At 46.6% G+C, this 19412-nt stretch overlaps 9 protein-coding genes across 9 annotated transcripts; 5 read left to right on the forward strand and 4 right to left on the reverse strand.

Moving 5' to 3' along the window:
* Position 1: 1 nt before the first annotated feature.
* FPOAC1_006662 (uncharacterized protein) lies at positions 2 to 665 on the reverse strand (the record flags this gene model as incomplete). The annotated part of the gene is made up of 2 exons (XM_044851137.1): positions 2 to 493; positions 546 to 665. 2 exons carry the CDS (start codon positions 663 to 665, stop codon positions 2 to 4), a joined length of 612 nt encoding a protein of 203 aa, XP_044709849.1.
* A 1643-nt stretch (positions 666 to 2308) lies between these two features.
* On the reverse strand, positions 2309 to 3776 carry FPOAC1_006663 (uncharacterized protein; the record flags this gene model as incomplete). Its single annotated transcript, XM_044851138.1, has 2 exons — positions 2309 to 3696; positions 3743 to 3776. The coding sequence occupies 2 exons, from the start codon at positions 3774 to 3776 to the stop codon at positions 2309 to 2311; spliced, it is 1422 nt and encodes a 473-aa protein (XP_044709850.1).
* A 1154-nt stretch (positions 3777 to 4930) lies between these two features.
* Positions 4931 to 5701, forward strand: FPOAC1_006664 (uncharacterized protein; the record flags this gene model as incomplete). Its single annotated transcript, XM_044851139.1, has 1 exon — positions 4931 to 5701. The coding sequence occupies one exon, from the start codon at positions 4931 to 4933 to the stop codon at positions 5699 to 5701; it is 771 nt and encodes a 256-aa protein (XP_044709851.1).
* A 983-nt stretch (positions 5702 to 6684) lies between these two features.
* FPOAC1_006665 (uncharacterized protein) lies at positions 6685 to 7134 on the forward strand (the record flags this gene model as incomplete). Its single annotated transcript, XM_044851140.1, has 1 exon — positions 6685 to 7134. One exon carries the CDS (start codon positions 6685 to 6687, stop codon positions 7132 to 7134), a length of 450 nt encoding a protein of 149 aa, XP_044709852.1.
* Positions 7135 to 7275: 141 nt separating this feature from the next.
* On the reverse strand, positions 7276 to 8439 carry FPOAC1_006666 (uncharacterized protein; the record flags this gene model as incomplete). The annotated part of the gene is made up of 2 exons (XM_044851141.1): positions 7276 to 7647; positions 7702 to 8439. 2 exons carry the CDS (start codon positions 8437 to 8439, stop codon positions 7276 to 7278), a joined length of 1110 nt encoding a protein of 369 aa, XP_044709853.1.
* Positions 8440 to 8943: 504 nt separating this feature from the next.
* FPOAC1_006667 (uncharacterized protein) lies at positions 8944 to 9786 on the forward strand (the record flags this gene model as incomplete). Its single annotated transcript, XM_044851142.1, has 1 exon — positions 8944 to 9786. One exon carries the CDS (start codon positions 8944 to 8946, stop codon positions 9784 to 9786), a length of 843 nt encoding a protein of 280 aa, XP_044709854.1.
* A 2882-nt stretch (positions 9787 to 12668) lies between these two features.
* On the forward strand, positions 12669 to 13169 carry FPOAC1_006668 (uncharacterized protein; the record flags this gene model as incomplete). The annotated part of the gene is made up of 1 exon (XM_044851143.1): positions 12669 to 13169. One exon carries the CDS (start codon positions 12669 to 12671, stop codon positions 13167 to 13169), a length of 501 nt encoding a protein of 166 aa, XP_044709855.1.
* Positions 13170 to 14883: 1714 nt separating this feature from the next.
* On the forward strand, positions 14884 to 18183 carry FPOAC1_006669 (uncharacterized protein; the record flags this gene model as incomplete). Its single annotated transcript, XM_044851144.1, has 9 exons — positions 14884 to 15000; positions 15053 to 15078; positions 15126 to 15169; positions 15220 to 15519; positions 15570 to 16039; positions 16086 to 16228; positions 16721 to 16732; positions 16798 to 17009; positions 17060 to 18183. The coding sequence occupies 9 exons, from the start codon at positions 14884 to 14886 to the stop codon at positions 18181 to 18183; spliced, it is 2448 nt and encodes an 815-aa protein (XP_044709856.1).
* Positions 18184 to 18345: 162 nt separating this feature from the next.
* Positions 18346 to 19230, reverse strand: FPOAC1_006670 (uncharacterized protein; the record flags this gene model as incomplete). The annotated part of the gene is made up of 2 exons (XM_044851145.1): positions 18346 to 18521; positions 18576 to 19230. The coding sequence occupies 2 exons, from the start codon at positions 19228 to 19230 to the stop codon at positions 18346 to 18348; spliced, it is 831 nt and encodes a 276-aa protein (XP_044709857.1).
* Positions 19231 to 19412: the final 182 nt, after the last annotated feature.

The raw sequence follows: 19412 nt of genomic DNA on the forward strand, positions 1-19412 counted from the left end.
ATTAGTCGGAGTCACTGCTGCTGGAGCTGCCGTCGATACCACGCTTCTTGTGCTTCTTATCCTTCTTGTTCTTTTTGCCCTTCTTGAACTTGTTCTCGAGCATGTTGGCTCCAATTGCACCAGCTGCCGCAGCGCCAAGACTACCTAGAAGACCACCTCCCGACGTGCGCGCAGCCCATGCCGCAGCGCCTCCGCCAACGAGGGTAGCCGCGAGACCACGCTCGCCGTCGGGACCGGGTTGTCCGGGAGGGTACTGGCCTGGAGCACCACCTTGCTGAGGATAAGCAGGAGCACCATGCTGAGAGTTATCATGGTGCTGGGGAGGGTAGGATGGTGAGCCATGCTGCTGGCCGTAGCCCTGCTGAGGTGCGGGTGAGTGGGAGTTGTAGCTCGGCTGTTGAGAGTGGGAAGAGTATTGAGGTTGCTGCTGGTTGTAGCTTCCGTACCCTTGAGGTTGTTGATTCTGAGCGTACTGGGGCTGGGAGTACTGCTGCTGGAGATATCGTTAGTGATAATGAAACTTGAAGATGTGGAGTAGAACCAACCTGTTGAGGATAGCCATTCTGTTGACCGTATTGAGGCTGGCCATAGTTTTGTTGCTGAGGGTAACCACCCTGCTGGCCATAGCCGCTGTTGGCATTACCGTAATAATCGTTGGCAGACATGTTGAGTTGTGATTTTAGTCAATAGTGTAGGTAGATGGAGTTTGTTGCAATGATGCTTAAGTGCAAGGTGATAGTGATGAGAACTTGACAGAATTACAGCTCCTCCCCCGCCTTTAATACCCTCGAGCTCACTCTAGGTCAAACCGTTACAGAGGCACATTTAGCCTATCTCGGTAAGTAGCTTCGCTTGATGGAGGAGAAATGCGCCTTAGCTGACAAGCCTTGTTCGCGCCTTGGACCAATACAATAGGCGCAGTAACAGCCACGCGTGCAAGCCCATAAGCTGGATCTAACCAGTAACGTCAGGGCTGAACCACTCAATTGCACGAGTGACATGTTGTTTTACTGTTTACGTATCGGCTGTGGCTGCGTTAACTGTTTGTGGAGAATTCGGTCTTTCCGAGTTCGCTGAGCCACGATCTGCAGGGAATGATCGTTTAATAAACGAGCAGATGACGAGGCAGATTCTTCGAAGTTTGAGATAACAGTGTTATAGTTAGATTCTAGTACCTGCATACAAGAAAGCGATTGCGACGTGTGACATAAGGATTCGTGATGCAATTGCCACAATTGACACTAGTAATTGGTTATTCAACTCATCCTTTATGCAACCCTGCAGAACCTTCTAAATATGTCTACTGAAACCCGACATAATTCCACATATCCACGTAATGTACATTTTATTGATACTATTATACTTGTGCCTTGATATATCGCTCTAATGAGGTTTTACCACAGCTGCAGCTGTGGCTGATGCAAAGTCCTGCCATGACTTGTTCTTATGCTATCTGCATTAGTAGTCACAAACCCCCTTCACAATGATGCAAGGGACATCATCCCATATACCAGCGCCTTCCATTTCCAAGGCCGATATACCATGTTGGGAAACCAGTACATCTCAACCCTTGCTTGACTTCATGACTGTATCCGCAGATCCAAATTTCCCCGGAAAGATCAAGGGCCTCTGCTCTGTGCTTCTCTTATTAGACCATTCTCCTCCAAATCCCGCTTCTTCTCTAAGCTCTTTCTTGTAACCAGATATCCATAATCGCAGCCAACTTCGTCGCATGATGGCACACTGTAAAGAGAGCAAGACAGGTTCGTTGTCTTGCAGCAAATGCATATGGCTTCCGGCCACAGAGGACTATGATATACAGTATCTCAAGTAAGCGGTGCTAATTTACCCAACAAATACTGCGATCTCGTTGATCCATTATCGGCAGGTGCACTGGTTCCGGACTATGAGGCTATTGAAGCCATAATCCATCGCTTAGAATCATTACTCGATACTATAGATCAGCACAATTGCTTCTGTAAGACAAACCAGGAGCAAACACAACAACAAGGGTCCTGTAGGGTTTATTGTGTGAACTTAAAAGATGGAGGCACAGTCAAGTTTTGGCAGTGCAATAGATGTCACGCGGAGAATACAGTCACCTGTGGCAAGATCTGCCAGAACTTTCCCTGTCAAGCCCGGTTTCATCTATGATATGTTTATTAAGTATCTAAAAAGAGGCAAAGCCAGTTTTCAACAATTAAAACAGTTACGATACACATAGCTACTGTGCAGATACTGAAGCCTATAGTAGTATCATGGGTTAGCCGCTCATATACATATTAATGATTAGTTCGGTCATCAGACGTTAAGCAATATCGTTGAATCCCTGCGCGAGGTTATCGCAGATCTCATTCACGATCTCGTCCTCATCACCACCAAGCCCCAGAGCGCCGGACTGCCACGTAACGGTATATACCAAATGACCTCCCTTGACTGATGCTACGTTAATGGAAATCGGGCACCCTCCAACTTGGCCAGGCTGCGCAAAGGTCATTTTGGTCACCCTGACCTTGTTTTTTCCCACCATATTACTACCATCTCTGTCAAAAACGCCCACATTGCTGAGTCCGTATGAAGAGTCCCGCTTCTTGCCAATCTTGCCAAGAGTCCATCCTCTTATGCTGGAGACGTATCGTAACAGACCGATGGGGTTGTCGTCAAGTTTCACCGCAGCGTTTGCGAATTCTTTGGTGGCTTCCCTCGCTGATTTCCATTCCAGTTCTGTCAAAGGACCAGTCGCTTCGCTGCGGGCGTGAATAGTATAACAGCCAGATACTGCCTCAGTCGCCACGTCATTGGACATTCCGATTGAGTTTCTCATATTTATCGCTGTTTGGCCCACAAAGTTCGTGACGTTGTTGTCTTTAACGGCCTTACTTAGTGCGCGGACGAAAATCTGCTCAAAGATTGCCGTCAATCTAGCATCGTGAGCCCTTGCAAGCTGCACAACTTTGTTGACCTGGGACGCTTCAATCTGTCTGATCTTGAGCTTATTCTGGTTTGTTTTGGCGTCAAAAAAGATAGGCCCCGCCGTCCACGTCCCCTTATTGACATAAGAGGCTGAGACACGGATGCCGAGCATTTTGACAAGGAAGTATGGCATGTATTGGGCAAGAAAGGGTGCTAGCAAGTACGACCACGAGATCGTGAGTCTCTCAGGAGTGTCGAATGGTTCAGGTAAAGGTTTCTTTGGTGGCGCAATGGTAGACGATGGATCAGTTGCGGGTGTCTCTCTCAACCCCTCCAAAAAGGATTTATGGAAAGCTACTCCAGCGATTCCATCGCTGATAGAGTGTGAGAAAGCGAAGGCGAGATGGCACTGGGTTGGACTCAGAGGAAGGACCACGATTCTCCAAGGAGGGATGCCCGAGACAAATGGACGGTCCAACTCTGGTTCGACTGATCTTCCAATAGCTTCCAAGTGGTCGGTCCCAATCTCTGGGTCTTGGACAATGGAGATATGTTCCTCAAAATTGATGCTTGGCACGCGCTCATAGTAAGCTTTTTCGGTGTTTCTGTCACCAACGGTAACACAGAAGAAGGGATGCTCTTCAATGCACCGTCTAAGAGCGTGGAAGTATGTGGACGGAGACTTGATGTTGATCTCTTCGGTAAATTCGTACACTGCGCCAATAACTACAGCGTGATAATATCCAACATCCTCGCGGGCTATCGTCCGCATCTCATTGGGACCTGCATAGTGTTAGTGGCTGTTACCATTCATGTGTAAGTTACATACTCGCATATCTGAGGAACGCTGGACTAGTCTCCATGATGAAATCAGAAAAGGAACAATACAGGGCAACAATGTATTGAGCTTGAGAGATGTAGAGTCTAATGTTTTTAAAGCTACTGACGAAGCAGACTTCAGGGACTGTCAACCGGACTTGAAACGGATTTAGAAGTTCCGTTCCAACTCTCAATTGGCTCGGGACAGGCGGCCTCTCAATGAAGTTATCATGGGAAATGAGATGTGGGTCTTCATAGCGCAACAATCCTTCAACACGGACGAACATTACCCGACTCTAAGTCGAATAGATCGAAAGTGATAGCATCATATTCATAAACTGAAACAAAGAACATTTTCTTATCTTATTTACTGATAAACAAGGTCATTGTAAAGACCATTACTCGGTACCATGCACCCAAGTCCTTGCTGATCCAGGATATTATTACCAACCCTTGCGAGTCCAACAGGCGGGTAACAGATAACCTACCACAAATGCATTGTCTTCAAGATTCGATTTCGCATCAGACTTCGAGGGATACCCATATCCATATCAATTGTCTTCAAGATTATTAGTCTGAGTTGACTCAAAACATCGAACCATGCCGACAGCGCCAACCCCGCGCAACTCCACAGCAATGATTCCAAAGCCAAGATCATACAGAGTACAGAACGACCAATCAAAAAAATGTGTTACGACTTCAGCTGCGAATATGACTCGACGCTGACTGGTTCCAGAACAAACAGGGACTTGACACTAACATAATTGTTAGCAACCCGGACAATTTGAATGGTATTTTCTATTACACATGTTAACCCCCAGTGACTAACACAAACAAAGAGAAGCAACAAGCTTCTGCTTTCTATAGAAAGTATTGGTCACTGAAACCAATATCACTACTCCACTGTAACGTTTCTGGGTAAAGCTAGACATTCGAGTATGCAGTGTTCAAATGATTCCACATAGTTGACCACAATGAAACGAAAAAGAAGCAACTCCGAGGAGAAACATATTCAAAGTAATCGTTATTGTGACTACAGTAATTTCTCTGTGTCCCATTTAGTCACACATATAACTGATCCAAGATCGTACGGATGTTGGTAGAACAAATTCGATATAAGACCCTCCTCACCCTTTGAAATTCACAACTCAATCTATCAATCTAACTCCTCATCCGTTTTCTATCTATACCTTCAAGAATGTATATCAAAGGGCCACATGCAGAGCCTGAGCTTCCAGTGCTGCGAAAGCTAATTCAGGATAACCCACTCGGTCTTCTTACAACTGCCATTCCTTCGCCAAACCACCCCTTCCTTCAGAGCACCCACATTCCCTTTGTTCTGGACATTGATGGTGAGGAAGACGAGACAAAGCTTGGCAAGCTACGAGGTCATCTCGCTAGAGTCAACCCTCAGAGCAAGGCCATGATCGAGAACCTCACCGAGAACCCACATCTCAACAATGTCATCGAACAAGATGTGATAGTCATCTTCAACTCCCCTATTCAACACTACGTTACGCCCAAGTTCTACACAGAGACAAAGCCTACGACTGGAAAGGTCGTTCCAACATGGAACTACGCGGCCGTTCAAGTCTATGGCCGCGCCAGGGTCTTTTACGACACCAAATCAGATGAAGCAGGCCAGTTCTTGTCTAAACAAATCTCAGATCTGAGTCGGCATGCTGAAACCAATGTCATGGGTTTTACCGGCGGTGATAACCCTGTGGATTGGAAAGTGAGCGATGCACCAGACAGGTATATCGAGCTTTTGAAGAAAAGCATCATCGGAATTGAGATTGAAATTACATCCATGGGAGGAAAGTTCAAGATGAGCCAAGAGATGGGCATGGGTGATCGACAGGGTGTTATCAATGGCTTTTCTAAGTTGGAATCGGAGACTGCGAAGGAGATGTCCAAGATGGTGCAGGTTCGAAGCGATTTGAAGGAAGCAAAGAAGGCGAGTGCTTGATTGGGGTGCTATGACAGACCCAAGCTTGACCTATGGGGGATTACCAGATACATGAATATAAAATCACCACTAAGTTACTCAACTGAATACCACCTTGACTCTGATCTTGTCATGTCTATCATATGTTCCCTGCAAGACTTTATCCTCAGACAAAGTTATCACCTGACGATATGCATAGTATAATCACGCAACCAAGACCATCCGCAATTCTGATCTTGTCCCGATCGAAATATCCCGGAACATTTTCCAAGTAATCTCCAACGAAACGGCAGTTGGGTTCCCACGTGGAGTCCATCATTGGATTCTCACTCCCGCTTATTCCCCATAGAATAAGCTATACGTTAACTCCAGTTCAAGTTTAACTTTCCCATACCAACATGTTCGTTATTGTCTCAAAGACCATGGTATTACCACGTGTGGCAATCCAACTTACTCAGGGTCTAAAGGGCTTCAAGATCCCGCACATCTGATCTAGATGCAGCACCTTGACACTACTTGAGGCGTTCCGATAATCCCGTCTTTGGCGAAAAAGAGTCAACCGAGCAACGAATCAACGGCCCCACGTGTAGCCGGGGATCGGTTACTGGGGTTGAGAGCGGGCCCTGGAAACTTCACTCCGGCCAAGTCAAGTTTGACAGAAGCGAAATGTGATTGTAGAGTTACAATCTTGTGATTGTGCTAAACGAAAAACGGCCTCGCGTGAACCATTAGGATAAAATGTTGCAGGTTTGAGCGTTTTAACTGACATATGCGGAGTGAACTGACTGATAGATAACCATGTATGTATAAAACACCAAGAACCCACTGGCTTGACATTGGGCATCTACAATCAGTATTGTACAAAGGTCAAAGATATCTACTATAATACTATACTATATTATCTTCTTCTCTTTCTTTGGAGACATTATTTGCCCGTGCTTCTAGTCGATTCGGTGTCGCTTCCATTCTCGCGCGCAATCGAGACTCCAACCCAGATCGCGATCATGGACAAAGCAACGCTTCTAACCGCTTCCAAAGTGGATCTGAGCGTTCCGACCTATCCCCGCTCAAATATTACCAGGTTGATCGGCCCGTCCCTACAAATTGCCCTTCGCTTCCAGAGCCTCGTCGGTTCCATCTCAATCTTCCTCTGCCTGCGCGTCTGCTATGTCGCGAGCATCACCTTCGCGAGCGTTCTCTATGCCAGCAAAACAGTGACCTTTAAAGCTTTTGTTGCAGCAAAATTCAGCGCTTTCCACAGCTTCAACATGTCCAGCCAAGCTCTTGCAAGTGCCTGGAATTCGAAAAAGGTCCAGAGGTTACGGAACAAGATCTGGTACGAATTCGCCGTCTTCGTTCTGGGTAGCGGGAACCTCATCTTCCTCATGCTCTTCTGGCCAGGCTGGTGGGTTCTTGCAGGCGCGGGCTGGGCAGGATGGATGCTCTTTGGCTGAAACTTGCCCACTGCGAACGAGTTCTTATGAGCTCTCTACCAGAGTCAATACGTGATCCAATCAATGGTGATATATCCAACGCTCAACCAATCGACATCCTACGTCCAAATAAACGATATTGTGTGACAGTCGACGAAAACCTCAACGCGAGAAGAAGAACGTGTTCCCGCCAGCATCCTTCCGCACTTCCTTCCCGTAGTCCTTTTCGGGATCAAACTCTTGCCACATACTCGCAGGGAAGATGTGTTTGTTCTTCTCATACCACCGCCTATCAACGACCTTTGTGAGCGTAGGGTCTTCATCGGCGCCCTCGAGGGTGTTTATATCGGGTAAAGCTTTAGCAGCAGCCGCCGCCGCTGCTGCTCTCGAGGCAGGCGTGGCAAGTGGTTCGTGGGGGACTGCAGCGTCATCTGTCGGTGTGGGTTTTTGCGGGGGTTCGGCGGTATATTTGAAGACAGGCTCGCCGTCAGGACCCGGAGTCTTGTTCATGGCGAAGAAATAGAAGTCATAATGCTAAATGATAATCAGAAATTGTTCAACCACGATGCGATTTGTGTAGTGACTTACGTGAGGTATAATAACTGTACCGCGAACTAGCATCAAATCATCAACACCGACTCTAGCCCATTCTCTCCTTGCGTTTGCTTTTTCTCCAACGCCCAAGTCGGCGCCAACCTTTCGGCTCTTGTCGAGGAACACCCATATAAAGTCGCCTTTCTTTAATCTGACAATGCCGCCAGGAATATTGCTGCCGTCGTAGAATACAAAAGGAAGGGCGATCTCGGTGGCCTTGACGGCTTCTTGGATAGCCAAGAATTCGCGTCGCAAAGCGTCTCGTTCGGCGGCTTCTTTGCGCATTGCGGCTTTGGTCATGGCTTTCGGCACCATTCCGACTGAAGCATTGGCCTTGAACTTGGGTTTGAACTCGCCTTCGCTGCCTTCTGTTTCGTCCGCGCTGGCCTTTCGGGGCTTCGATTTGGGTTTGATCGCTGGCTCTTCATCCTCGCCCTCCTCGTCATCAAACGACAATAACTTCTTCCCCTGCTTCTTTTTCTTCTTCTTCATTGGTCGCGATCCATTTCCGCTATCACTGCCAGCGTTGTCAGGAGTGCCTGCCTGGGAAACATCCGGAGTGGACGTGCCTGAGTATGCAGCTTCGCGAGACTCGCGCTCCTGTTGTTCAAGGACTTCTGCGCGTCGCTTGCGAAAATCGGAAAGGGCGACAAGGCCTACTGTGTGTGTTGATAGACGCTCATTAGTGGTTTTGTTCTGTGGCTTGAATCGAGAGGCTCCTGAGTCAGACATTTTGTGATTTAGTCTGAGTGTAGAAGAAAGAACAATGTGTAAAGTTTACGATGTAGCTACGATAACGATAAGGAATGGACTGTGTTTGTCTTCGCTAGTTGCACTGTCCAACTACGTCCATTTGACATTGAAAGGACAGTGCGGCTAACAATCTACAGCGGAACTACTCAACTCAATTCACAAGCTATCATCAGACCTCTAATAACTTACTAGTATATTCGGGATCTTACTGATTAGTATAAGTGAGAAGGAAAAAGTTAGCAAAATAATGGTATGAAACAAGTAATGACTACTGCGCTGCGTAATTGATTGAGGACAATGTTCACTTATATCCGAGGCACTTTCTTTGCCTCCACAATTGCTTCGACGTCATTCACTTGAACCTCAGCCCATCAACATCATTTGGCTAACTTCGTATTTATGCAGCGTTTCCAATTCCCACGGCCTACTTTCTCAAACATTTCACGAAAGATTCGAATCAAAAACTATTCCAGACCCACGATCATGGCCAACGTTGATACTTCACTCCCCCCAGAGCCTACTGGAGCTGCCGCCGACTTTGCCGCTAGGCATTCGGAGGAGCAACCACTCAAGCTTTACGGCGGCTGGTTCTGTCCTTTTGTCCAACGAAGTTGGATCACTATTCATGAGAAGAAGATCCCTCATCAATATGTCGAGATTAACCCGTACAAGAAAGAACCTCACTTCTTGGCTCTGAACCCTCGCGGGCTAGTGCCCACACTTGCAGTCCCCTTTGACGCACAAGGCAAAGAGCAGAAGGCTTTGTTCGAGAGCAACATTATCTGCGAGTATTTGGATGAGGCATTTGCTGATGAGTCCAAGTATGGTCCTCGTCTGCTCCCCACAGAACCATATGAGAAGGCTCGGTGTCGTATTTGGATCGATCATATAAGCTCCCGCATCATCCCTGCCTGGTACAAGCTCATGCAACACACTCCGGACAAACCATTCAGCCTTGAAGATGCGAGAGAAGAGTTGCGGGATAAAATTAAATCCTTCGTGGAGGAGATGGATCCGCAGGGTCCATGGTTTCTCGGTTCAACTCTGAGTCTCGTGGATATTTGCTTCGCACCTTGGGCAAAACGCTTGTTTCTGATTGACCATTACAAGGAAGGTGGACATGGAATTCCTACAACTGGCGAGGGCAAGGATGACGATGTTTGGAAGAGGTGGAAAAAGTGGTATGATGCGATTCTTGAACGTGATAGTGTGAACGAGACGTGGAGTGCTGATGAACGATACATTATCGCATATAAGAGATATGCGGAAGACACTACCAACTCTGAGGTTGGCCAGGCTACACGATCAGGCAAGCGTCTTCCTTAGAGCGAGTTCATCCACGCATGTTCCATCTTTGATGCAGTTAGGTGGCTTTCAAGCCTCTTTGAAATAAACATTATCATCTATTATGGTACAGAAGTCATGATGGTTTTTCTAGATCAACATACAATCAAACCTGTTCCGTTTAGGTATTTAATTCTCTTATCGATTTCCATATCCGCATATCCGCATGTCAATTTGTCGTCTTGTCGTCTAATGTTGATACAAGTATCTGGCAAGTCATGATTCCAAACCTTGAAGGATGCCATCATGAGTACCTTTGTTCTTGCATTGGTCAGCCAATGGCACCTCACCATATCGCTCCTCTTGGTTGCAGATTTGGTGCTCAACATGGCATACAGGCAAACATGGCTGACTGCCCAGTCGCTGTAAATTACCTTGAATGGCTGGTCTTTATCATCATGTGCCTACATTATTGTTACAAAATGCAAAGAACAAAAGTACTTTGTCACTCTAAATGAAACTGTGATCATTGGGTTGTTGATTCTTAGTGGTTTTGTGGTTACTCGTGGGAGACCAATTCGTTTAATAAGTTGAGCCTTCAGATAACAGTACTGAGGAGACTTCCAGAAAAGAGCACAAGATCCACATTGTTGCTCAGACCGGATGACGAAACGATGCTGAACGTACGATAACAGTATTCCCCGATGTCACATAGTCGTGTTTTGACATTGGTACTGATATCACAACAATGTTCAAAGGTCGAAACTTGTGTATTCAGGACAGCAAGGTACTCGATAACAAATCACGTCAGAGGAGAGGCTCGTCGAATGTCATTGAAACAAACAAACAAACAAATACAACTCGGCGATTCCGAATTCTATTCACGGCACTTGCAATTTCGCTGCAAAGATTTCAATAGCAGTGCGATGCACGATAGTCGATTTTCTCTGTCATGTCGCACATGAACGTGGGCTCTACCCGAGGCATGTAAATTGATCAAGATTGCCGTTGACAAGCACCCGTCAGTAATTAATACATTCATGCAGGAAATACGGAAACGATGTCACGTAAACGCCTGAGTCCCATCGATCTAGGCTAGAACTTAATACAGGCTGTTAATGTTTTCCGGTGGGTGGATCGATATGTGCTGTACCCATGTTTAGCAACACCATGCAAGATGCAAGTCATGACCTAGCGGGAGCTGGAGCTGAGCTGAAGATCCCTGCCGAGGCCGAGGACCTTTTACGATTCTGCGGGGTGACACAGCACAGCACAGCACAAGACAAGATAGCAAGCAGGGTTCTGGACTAGATCGATGGCGGTCAATGCCGTGAAGCAATCGCCCGATGCCGTCTTTGACCGCTCTCTTGGAAAGATTTGTTTTGTTCTGTTTGTTTGTCAAGTTACAAGGTTAACGTCAGTTGGCGACTACTATGTGTTACAGGACCGTGAATGAGTGACAGGGTGTGTCTATGCTCGGAGCAATTGATGGAAACGTTGCTAGTGACGGCCAAGATGGAAGCCAACAGCATAGCGTAGAATAATTACTAAACCTGCTCAGAAATCCATTCTTCGCTGTTGTTGTTTCTCTCGTTTATGCGGAGAAGTGGGCTTGTATTTTTGATCGTCCCGGAATAGTCGGGGGTATTGGTGAAGATCTTAGCACGATGCATCAAAGCTAGAGTTGCCCAGCCTCTAAATACAATCATTTATGTATTCTTCCGCGTTTCCCGTTACTAACGAGGAGTGATGGAATATGCCAGGGCAAGACATGACACGATTGAAGAATTTTCTTCTTTTTTTTTGCCACGAGGTATGGATCGTAGCAGTCGTGCCATGGCTTGTGCATCTGTAGTACAGACTTAGCCAATGGCGTCTTGCTTTATTTATGTTTTCCTTTACTTACCGACATTGTATAGTGAGTATGTAAAGAGTGAAGTCACACAACGGTATGATGGTTGATAGTGACTGTTTATAGATTACTTGTCAGTAGATTGTTAGTGGTGATCTTCTCACTTAATGTTCCGCGTTAGTTCACCAACCTCCCTTACGACTTTGGCGATGTTCCAGGTGACACTGAACAGTCAACCCGGATATCAATAGAGAAATGATTATCACTAAAAAGAAGCTCTAGCTCAACAAAAATCGTCAAGTCAGGTTAGAAAAGCATCCATTATTCAGATATTCATTTGTCCACCAGTCGTTGGAGGCTCATCGGGTCTAGACCCCCTACAAGCCCACAAGACAGATCCCGCGACCTCCACTGTAAAGCGGGACCTACAGAGGGTCCTCGCAGGCATTAAGTGGAAGTCTGTGGCCTATTCAGGTAATTCGTTATGCCCCCATGGCATTCCAACGGTGATCAATTCAATTCGGTTCAACGTCGAGGTAGCATTACCAGAGATGCTATCTGTGAGATACAACGTGCCCCTAATATTCAACTCGACAAGTAATATCATCCCATACAAACAATCATCTGAAAAGACAAAAGTTCTGGACTGTGATGGTCACTTTAGCTTCTATTTTGGGGTGAAGCCAATGCACGAGACCTGATAATAGCTTTAGACTGCCGATGCCGAGCTGAAGACACGGCCCCACTCGGGGACGGTAGGAATTGAGGGAATACGAGCAACACTTTGAGAGTACAGACACAGTAACTTGCAGTGGTACGTCACTTGACATTAACTCACTCAATGCTTGTGCTCGAGAATGTAGTGAATTCGGTCCTATCAATGTCACTCACTAATTATATGCTTAGTTCTAAACTCAAGTATAAAGAAGGTCTAGTCCGCCCTTGAGTTGTAAGTTAGTCTACCAAGCATCACTCGCAACTACCTACACAACCAACCTCTTCACTTACACCACATATAAACTTGTCAATTTCGACTCTTTTATCTAAACACCAATCTACATTAACCATCAACATGCAATTCCTTAGCCTCGTCATTATGGCTACTTCAGCCCTGGCCATTCCCGCCAAGCTCCCATCCAAGGCCCCAGCACCAACATGTATGGAAAAGGGCACAAAGGTCTCTTCATGGAAACTCACAGACTTTGTCTACAACGTTCAAAAGAGCACAAACACCGCCACAGTCGAGTTTGACCTCCACAACGCTGCCCTCGACTACACGGCCAACTGTTACGGCAAGTCAGTCTCCAAGAAGGCCCTCTTTGACGGCAAAACCGACTACACCTGCAAGGTCCCCAACGGAGCCGACTCCGCCACCTTCAAGTACAACCACAAGAAGGGTGTTATCTCCATCTTCCAGCACTGGGCCTGCGTGCAGGAGGGTGGTTGGTTCGAGGCCATTGGCAACAAGACTTCTGCCGAGACCAAGTCTGATTGTCACTCTACAACCAAGTCCGAGACTTGCACAAAGGCCTCCTTCACCGTCCCCGTTCTCGAGATGCGTGCCGTCCTGTAAAAGACAGCACCATGACCGCATCGTGTCTTCTTTTCTTTGGCGACAACATTTTTGACAAATATTTTTAATAATCTCTAAGCGCAAGCTTCTGGCGTTGGGGTATCACCCTTCTTTCAATCCACGACTATGCCGTAACAACGGCTGGATAGGATCTAATTTACGATCTACATGACATTCATTTGCGAACAATACCCACGATGAGGTAGAAGATGCGGGGAAAAGCTGGTACAACAGCAGCAGTTTTAGACAATCAATGGAATAATTTGCATCTAATTTGAACATGCTCCAATGAACTCGTGCACTGTAATCAATCTCCCTCATTACCACCAAAGCGAGCACAATTTGTGTTCAGTAAAAACACAACGATGTCAAATGTGCAACTCTCGATTCCGGATATCTCGTGCACTAATGTAAAATAAAGCGGTGTGGTCATTATGGGAAACCGCATGGTTGTGAGACAGCCAAGGGAGAGGAAGAAACACTTTGTTCAACGCCGGAACGCCATTCAAATAGAGGCATGCCTGTTGTGACATGTCTCACTGATATTGGCCAGCGAGTCTAAGTGCTTGCTTGGGTTTTGTCTTAGAGCGTCTGTGTCCAGAGATCTTATACAGAACGTCATGTTGTCGCTTCTACATTTGCTCCAATCGGGTATCTAGTCACTTGTCCAGAGTAAATAGTTCTTGTTTATACCAATGTGAGTGGCTTAAACATAGTTTTAGTGGTGGTCGATGCTTATTGTCTGTCCCATTCCAATCCTGCACTTGGTATCAGCCATCACGTTCTCATGCTGCATCGCCAACGACCGCAATGAGGCGTATTGAATTGTAACATCTTAGGCGGTTTAACTCTAATTCGTCTCAGTCTCAGTCTCAGCCTCGGTCTTAGTTTTAGTGGGCGACGAGTTCCTGCAGAAAAGTGTAAGACAACATGCCGGCACTTCCAAGCCATCTATCGTACATTTATCCGGTTTCACATACCTCGGTACAGACAGGACAAGATTGCATCGAAAAATAAATTGATGGGAATATTGTACATGATTCTTTGGGATGTCACATCCGACAATGTTCACTTATGTGTTTTCAGTCTATACCACCGTCGCAAAGCAATACGACTTTGGCACTCATCAGTCTCACGGCCAGGTTGACTTGTAAATCTCTCTTATATCTCGAAGATCTTATCTATAGCGCCAGAACCCCTAAATATTTCTAATATCCTCCAAAGAAATGCTCTTCACTTAGACATGGGTCGGGACTTGGCATTGGTCACTCAATCGGGCTGTTTCCGCCACTTGATACCCCGGATCACAACTCTACTCTAACATATGGCGACTTACTCACAATTATATCGTGTTTGTCTCTACAAGCGACCTTCCCTACCTCGAAAAGAACAGGAAATATGTGTAGAATATTCTTGGGACGAATATTGCCATCCTTTAGTCATCAAACAAAGAGCATGTAGAGTCAGATCGAAAAGAATGGCAAGTCCTTTCCCCGCATCAACTTACCATCGCCGCATCTCGAAGAGGCAACAGAAGAGGGACGTTGACGTACAGGATCCCAATCCCGAGCAACATCCGATCCGAGGGCGTGGCTGCGATGCTTGGAAGCGCGGGGTAGTATGATACAGTGAACATAAATACTCATGTCTCTGCTACTCTTTCGACTTCACATTCGTGGTATAGCATTACATATATACTAAAACTACATACAATATGGCTCCACAGACTATGAAGGCTGTCAACTACCAGGGCCCTTTCAAGGTCTCAGTAGAAGACGTCGAACTGCCCAAGCTGCAACATCCCGACGACGTCATTGTCAAGGTCACGACGGTAAGATTGAACTCTTTCAGATGTCTTTTACAATTGCTAACCCAACTCACAGGCTGCTATCTGTGGCTCCGATCTACAGTGAGTGAGAATGCGACATGCAACAAACGATAACTTACAGCAAGTAGCATGTACGAAGGTAGAACGAAAGCAGAACCCGGTATTACCTTTGGTATAATTATCAGATCCTCGCATCTTCTCCTCACTAACTAAACTTGCCAGGCCATGAGAATATGGGAATAGTAGAACAGCTCGGCGAGGGAATAACTCTCCTTAAGAAAGGGGACCGCGTCGTTATGCCCTTTAACGTCGCTGACGGCCGCTGCCGCAATTGCGAAGAGGGCAAGACTGCTTTCTGCACTGGCGTAAACCCTGGATTTGCTGGAGGTGCCTATGGCTACGTTGCCATGGGCCCTTACAGAGGTGGTCAGGCTCAGTACATTAGAGTTCCGTACGCTGATTTTAATGCTCTTAAACTCCCTGCTGGGAAAGAGCATGAGTCTGATTTCATTCTTCTTGCTGGTGAGTTCTGGATTCCCATGCTGTTCTTTACAGTTACTCATATCGTAAAGATATCTTCCCTACCGGCTGGCATGGTGTTGAAATTTCGGGTTTCCGATCTGGCGAGAGCGTCGCTGTCTTCGGTGCTGGCCCGGTAGGTCTCATGGCAGCATACTCAGCCGTCCTGCGTGGCGCCTCGCGAGTGTTCGTCGTGGACCGTGTTCCCGAGCGTCTTCAGGCGGCTGAAAAGATTGGTTGCACGCCTATCGACTTCTCCAAGGGTGATGCCGTGGATCTCATCATGAAAGCCAATGGCGGAGATGAAGTTGATCGATCTGTCGATGCTGTCGGTTATCAAGCTATTGGAAACAGTGGCAATACTGAACAGCCCAACATCGTTCTCGAGAATATGATCCGTGTTACCAGACCTTGTGGTGGTCTTGGAATTCCTGGTCTCTACGTCCCTAGCGATCCCGGTGCTTCAGACGAGGCCTCTGCCAAGGGTATGATCAGTCTTAGCTTTGGCAAACTCTTTGAGAAGGTACATTCATCAGTACACCCTAATTTACAGGCTAACATGGTCTCAGGGACTCACCATCGGTACGGGTCAGTGCAATGTCAAGTCTTATAACCGCTACCTTCGAGATCTCATCATCTCTGGACGGGCTAAGCCTAGCTTCGTCGTTTCGCATGAGATCAACATTGATGAAGCTGAAGTCGCTTATGAGAAGTTTGACAAACGGATTGACGGATATACAAAGGTACTCATCCACCCCAATGGCGGGTTTTGAAGTGGTTCCAGCGATGGTTTTTAGAAAGCGTAATAACAACAATTGAATGTGTTGAGTTGAGAAAGCCTCGAAGTTGTAGACAACTTGACCTTCCCTGCCTAAATTAGAAGGCGATTTAGTTGTTTTATGCCATCTAGGCCTATCCTTAGGTTATTTATCTTTTACACCTTATTTTGGTCTTGAGTCTCTTGCTACTTACCCCAGAGCTGAACTTCTCTGAACATGTATGTTCCAAAGGTCTCATACAGATACACTCACACGTAGAGCTCTTTTGTCTCGAATCTTCCTTTTTTATTGTCATTGGTAAAGCGTCCTCATTTTACGTATCGCATGCTGATTGCGATATCGGAACGATTGAAAGTCCAATTGGCTAGACCGGGAATAGTCACGACATAACATGACTTCATCTCCTCGCTTTAAACACATTTAAGTATCCCAAAGCGGTAATAAGTTACTTCACCGAGGTACAACATAATTAATTGACTCATATTGGGCTATAAATCCATAGATTGGGATTCGGACACAAGCCTGTTCTGTTGCAATTGGCATCAAACAATATGGCGACGACTACTTCTCTTGAACTCACGAGCAATCGCCCTGAAGGTAACGAGGAAGAACACTCAGAGATGGCTTCAATCGATACTCTACCACCAACCGATCGAGGTCGCGGAGCGTATACAGCTCTTGCTTGCTGCACAATGGCCCAAGCACCTATCTGGGGTAAGTATTCTCAACATCTCATCCATACAGTCGTAATCTAACTCAGTCAGGATACTCTGTATCTTTCGGGATCTTTCAAGAATACTACTCTGCCCACACAAACCTCAAAGCCTCTCCTAGTGCTATCGCTTCAATCGGTGCATCGCAAACAGGAACAATGTATCTGATGATGCCTCTGGCTTTCATCGCCCTTAATCGTTTCCCTCGACTTCGGAAGTGGTGCGGACCACTCGGTCTCGCCATCACCGTCATAAGCTTGACCTCTTCGGCATTCGTCAGTAATGTTGCTGGACTCATCGCGACACAGGGTGTTTTGTATGCTATTGGTTGTAGTTTGCTTTTCAGCCCTATTTCGCTCTATATGGATGAATGGTTCGTCGAGCGTAAAGGATTCGCATTCGGAGTTCTCTGGGCTGGCAAGTCAACTATAGGGGCCGTCATGCCATTTCTATTCAACGCCTTACTTCAAAGATTCGGGCTCAAAGCGACTCTTCTCTCTTGGACAGTTGCATCGGCTGCCATGACCTCACCTACGCTCTTCTTCCTGAAGCCCCGAGTTGAGGTCACCCGTGACTTGCGACCACGTCCCATCAGCTTTGCTTTCATGGGGCTCGCATCATTCTGGATGCTGCAGTTTGGTATTATTGTTCAATCACTTGGATATCTGATGCCAAGCACATATCTAGCAAGCTACGCCAGCACAATTGGTCTCTCGTCGGTCACTGGACCAATCCTGCTGGCCCTCTTTTCACTTGCTTCTGTGCCTGGATCTCTTATTCACGGCATGCTTGGTGACAAGGTCTCTTCGTCCAAAGTCATTCTTGTCTCTTCATTAGGAAGCGCGCTCCCAGTGTTTCTATTATGGGGGCTCAATCGTCACATTAGCACCATGGTGGTGTTTGTGGTTCTCTATGGCTTCTTCGCTGGAGGATTCAGCGCTACATGGTCAGGGGCTTTGCAGGAAGTTAAGGGGGATAACGAACTCATCGATACCTCTTTGGTGTTCGGTATGTTACTCGGTGGTCGTGGACTGGGATTTGTCGTTGCAGGACCTTTGAGCGGTGCACTTTTCTCGGCTGGGAACTCGTTGGCAAGCGGCGATAGTCTTGGCTATGCGACCAAGTATGGCCCAATGATTCTTTGCACTGGTGTAACAGCAATACTAGGAGCATGAGCTCCTATCTGCAAGATCGCTAAGTCAATCGGAATGAAGGGAGTTGGCAGCTGCGTGAGGGTGACTTGATCAGATCCTTGAGATGGCAGAAGGAGACAGATATTAGAAATGCTCAGTTTAAGGACTGGTGATCCTACAATGATATGATTCTTGTTCCGCTGTCTATCTCTTCGTGATCAATGCTTCACCATTCATTATACCTAGTGAAGAATCCTCCGTCTCAAGCCACTGCTCCCAAGCCTTGGCCATCTCATCCAGTTCATCACCAGTGGCATTACCCATCTCAATAGCCTTTTCCCGAGCAAAGCCAGTCAGAGAGCGGTCTTTCATTGCTGATCCTACAAACTGTTAGTTAAATCACTTACTCGACCAAAAGATTAGTTGATACTCACCCCATGCCTTCTTATCCTCAGGTGTACTATAACACCACGTTCCAAAACTCAAAGTGATGTCTTGACGAGAGGCTCCGGCTTCCAAGGCCCATGAAAGAAGTTGACGACCCCCTTTTCCTTGCCCCCCCTTTCCTTCAATGTTCTTGATCTGGAGCTGATGAAACTTGAGAAGGGCTGGGATTTCGGGCCATATGCACCACATGTACATATCGCTTTCGCGGAGGGAGACTGTACCTCCGGGCTTGGTCACCCTCATCATCTCCTTTATCGCATCGACAGGTGCATCCAAATGACACAGAACCTGATGAGCGTGGGTGACGTCGAAAGTAGAATCAGGGAAGGGTAGCTCAAAAACATTGGCGTTTTGGAATTTAATGTTAGTGACGCCCTGAGAGTTGGCGTAGTCCTTTGCTCGAGCGAGGATCTCATCTGATATGTCGGTAGCTGTAACTTCTCCCTCGGGCATGTATCGCGCCAAGGATGCTGAAATGGTACCAGACCCCGCACCGACATCCAAAAGCTTCAGCTTGGGATTATCTTTGACAATTACTTGCAGCTTGGGAAGGAGATGGTTGCTGCTGTTCTCTGCAGATCGCCACTCATGGTGTTTTACTTGGGCATAGCCCAGGCAATATTGATTGTGTCCTGACGCCATTATCTTGGCTATAATTTGTTAAAGAATTCAGACAAAAGCTCTTGGTTTTTTTTTTAATCGAGTTTCAATCTCGTATCTTTGTTGAGCCCGATTTATATGTTTTTTTTTGTTTTACTTGATAACGGTCCTACCCTGTTGCCTGTCGGAGTTGAGACTCATTATCGAGACTGACGTAGTTTCAA

This window comes from Fusarium poae, chromosome 2, assembly GCF_019609905.1.
Source record: "Fusarium poae strain DAOMC 252244 chromosome 2, whole genome shotgun sequence".
NCBI classification, from domain to species: Eukaryota; Fungi; Ascomycota; class Sordariomycetes; order Hypocreales; family Nectriaceae; genus Fusarium; species Fusarium poae.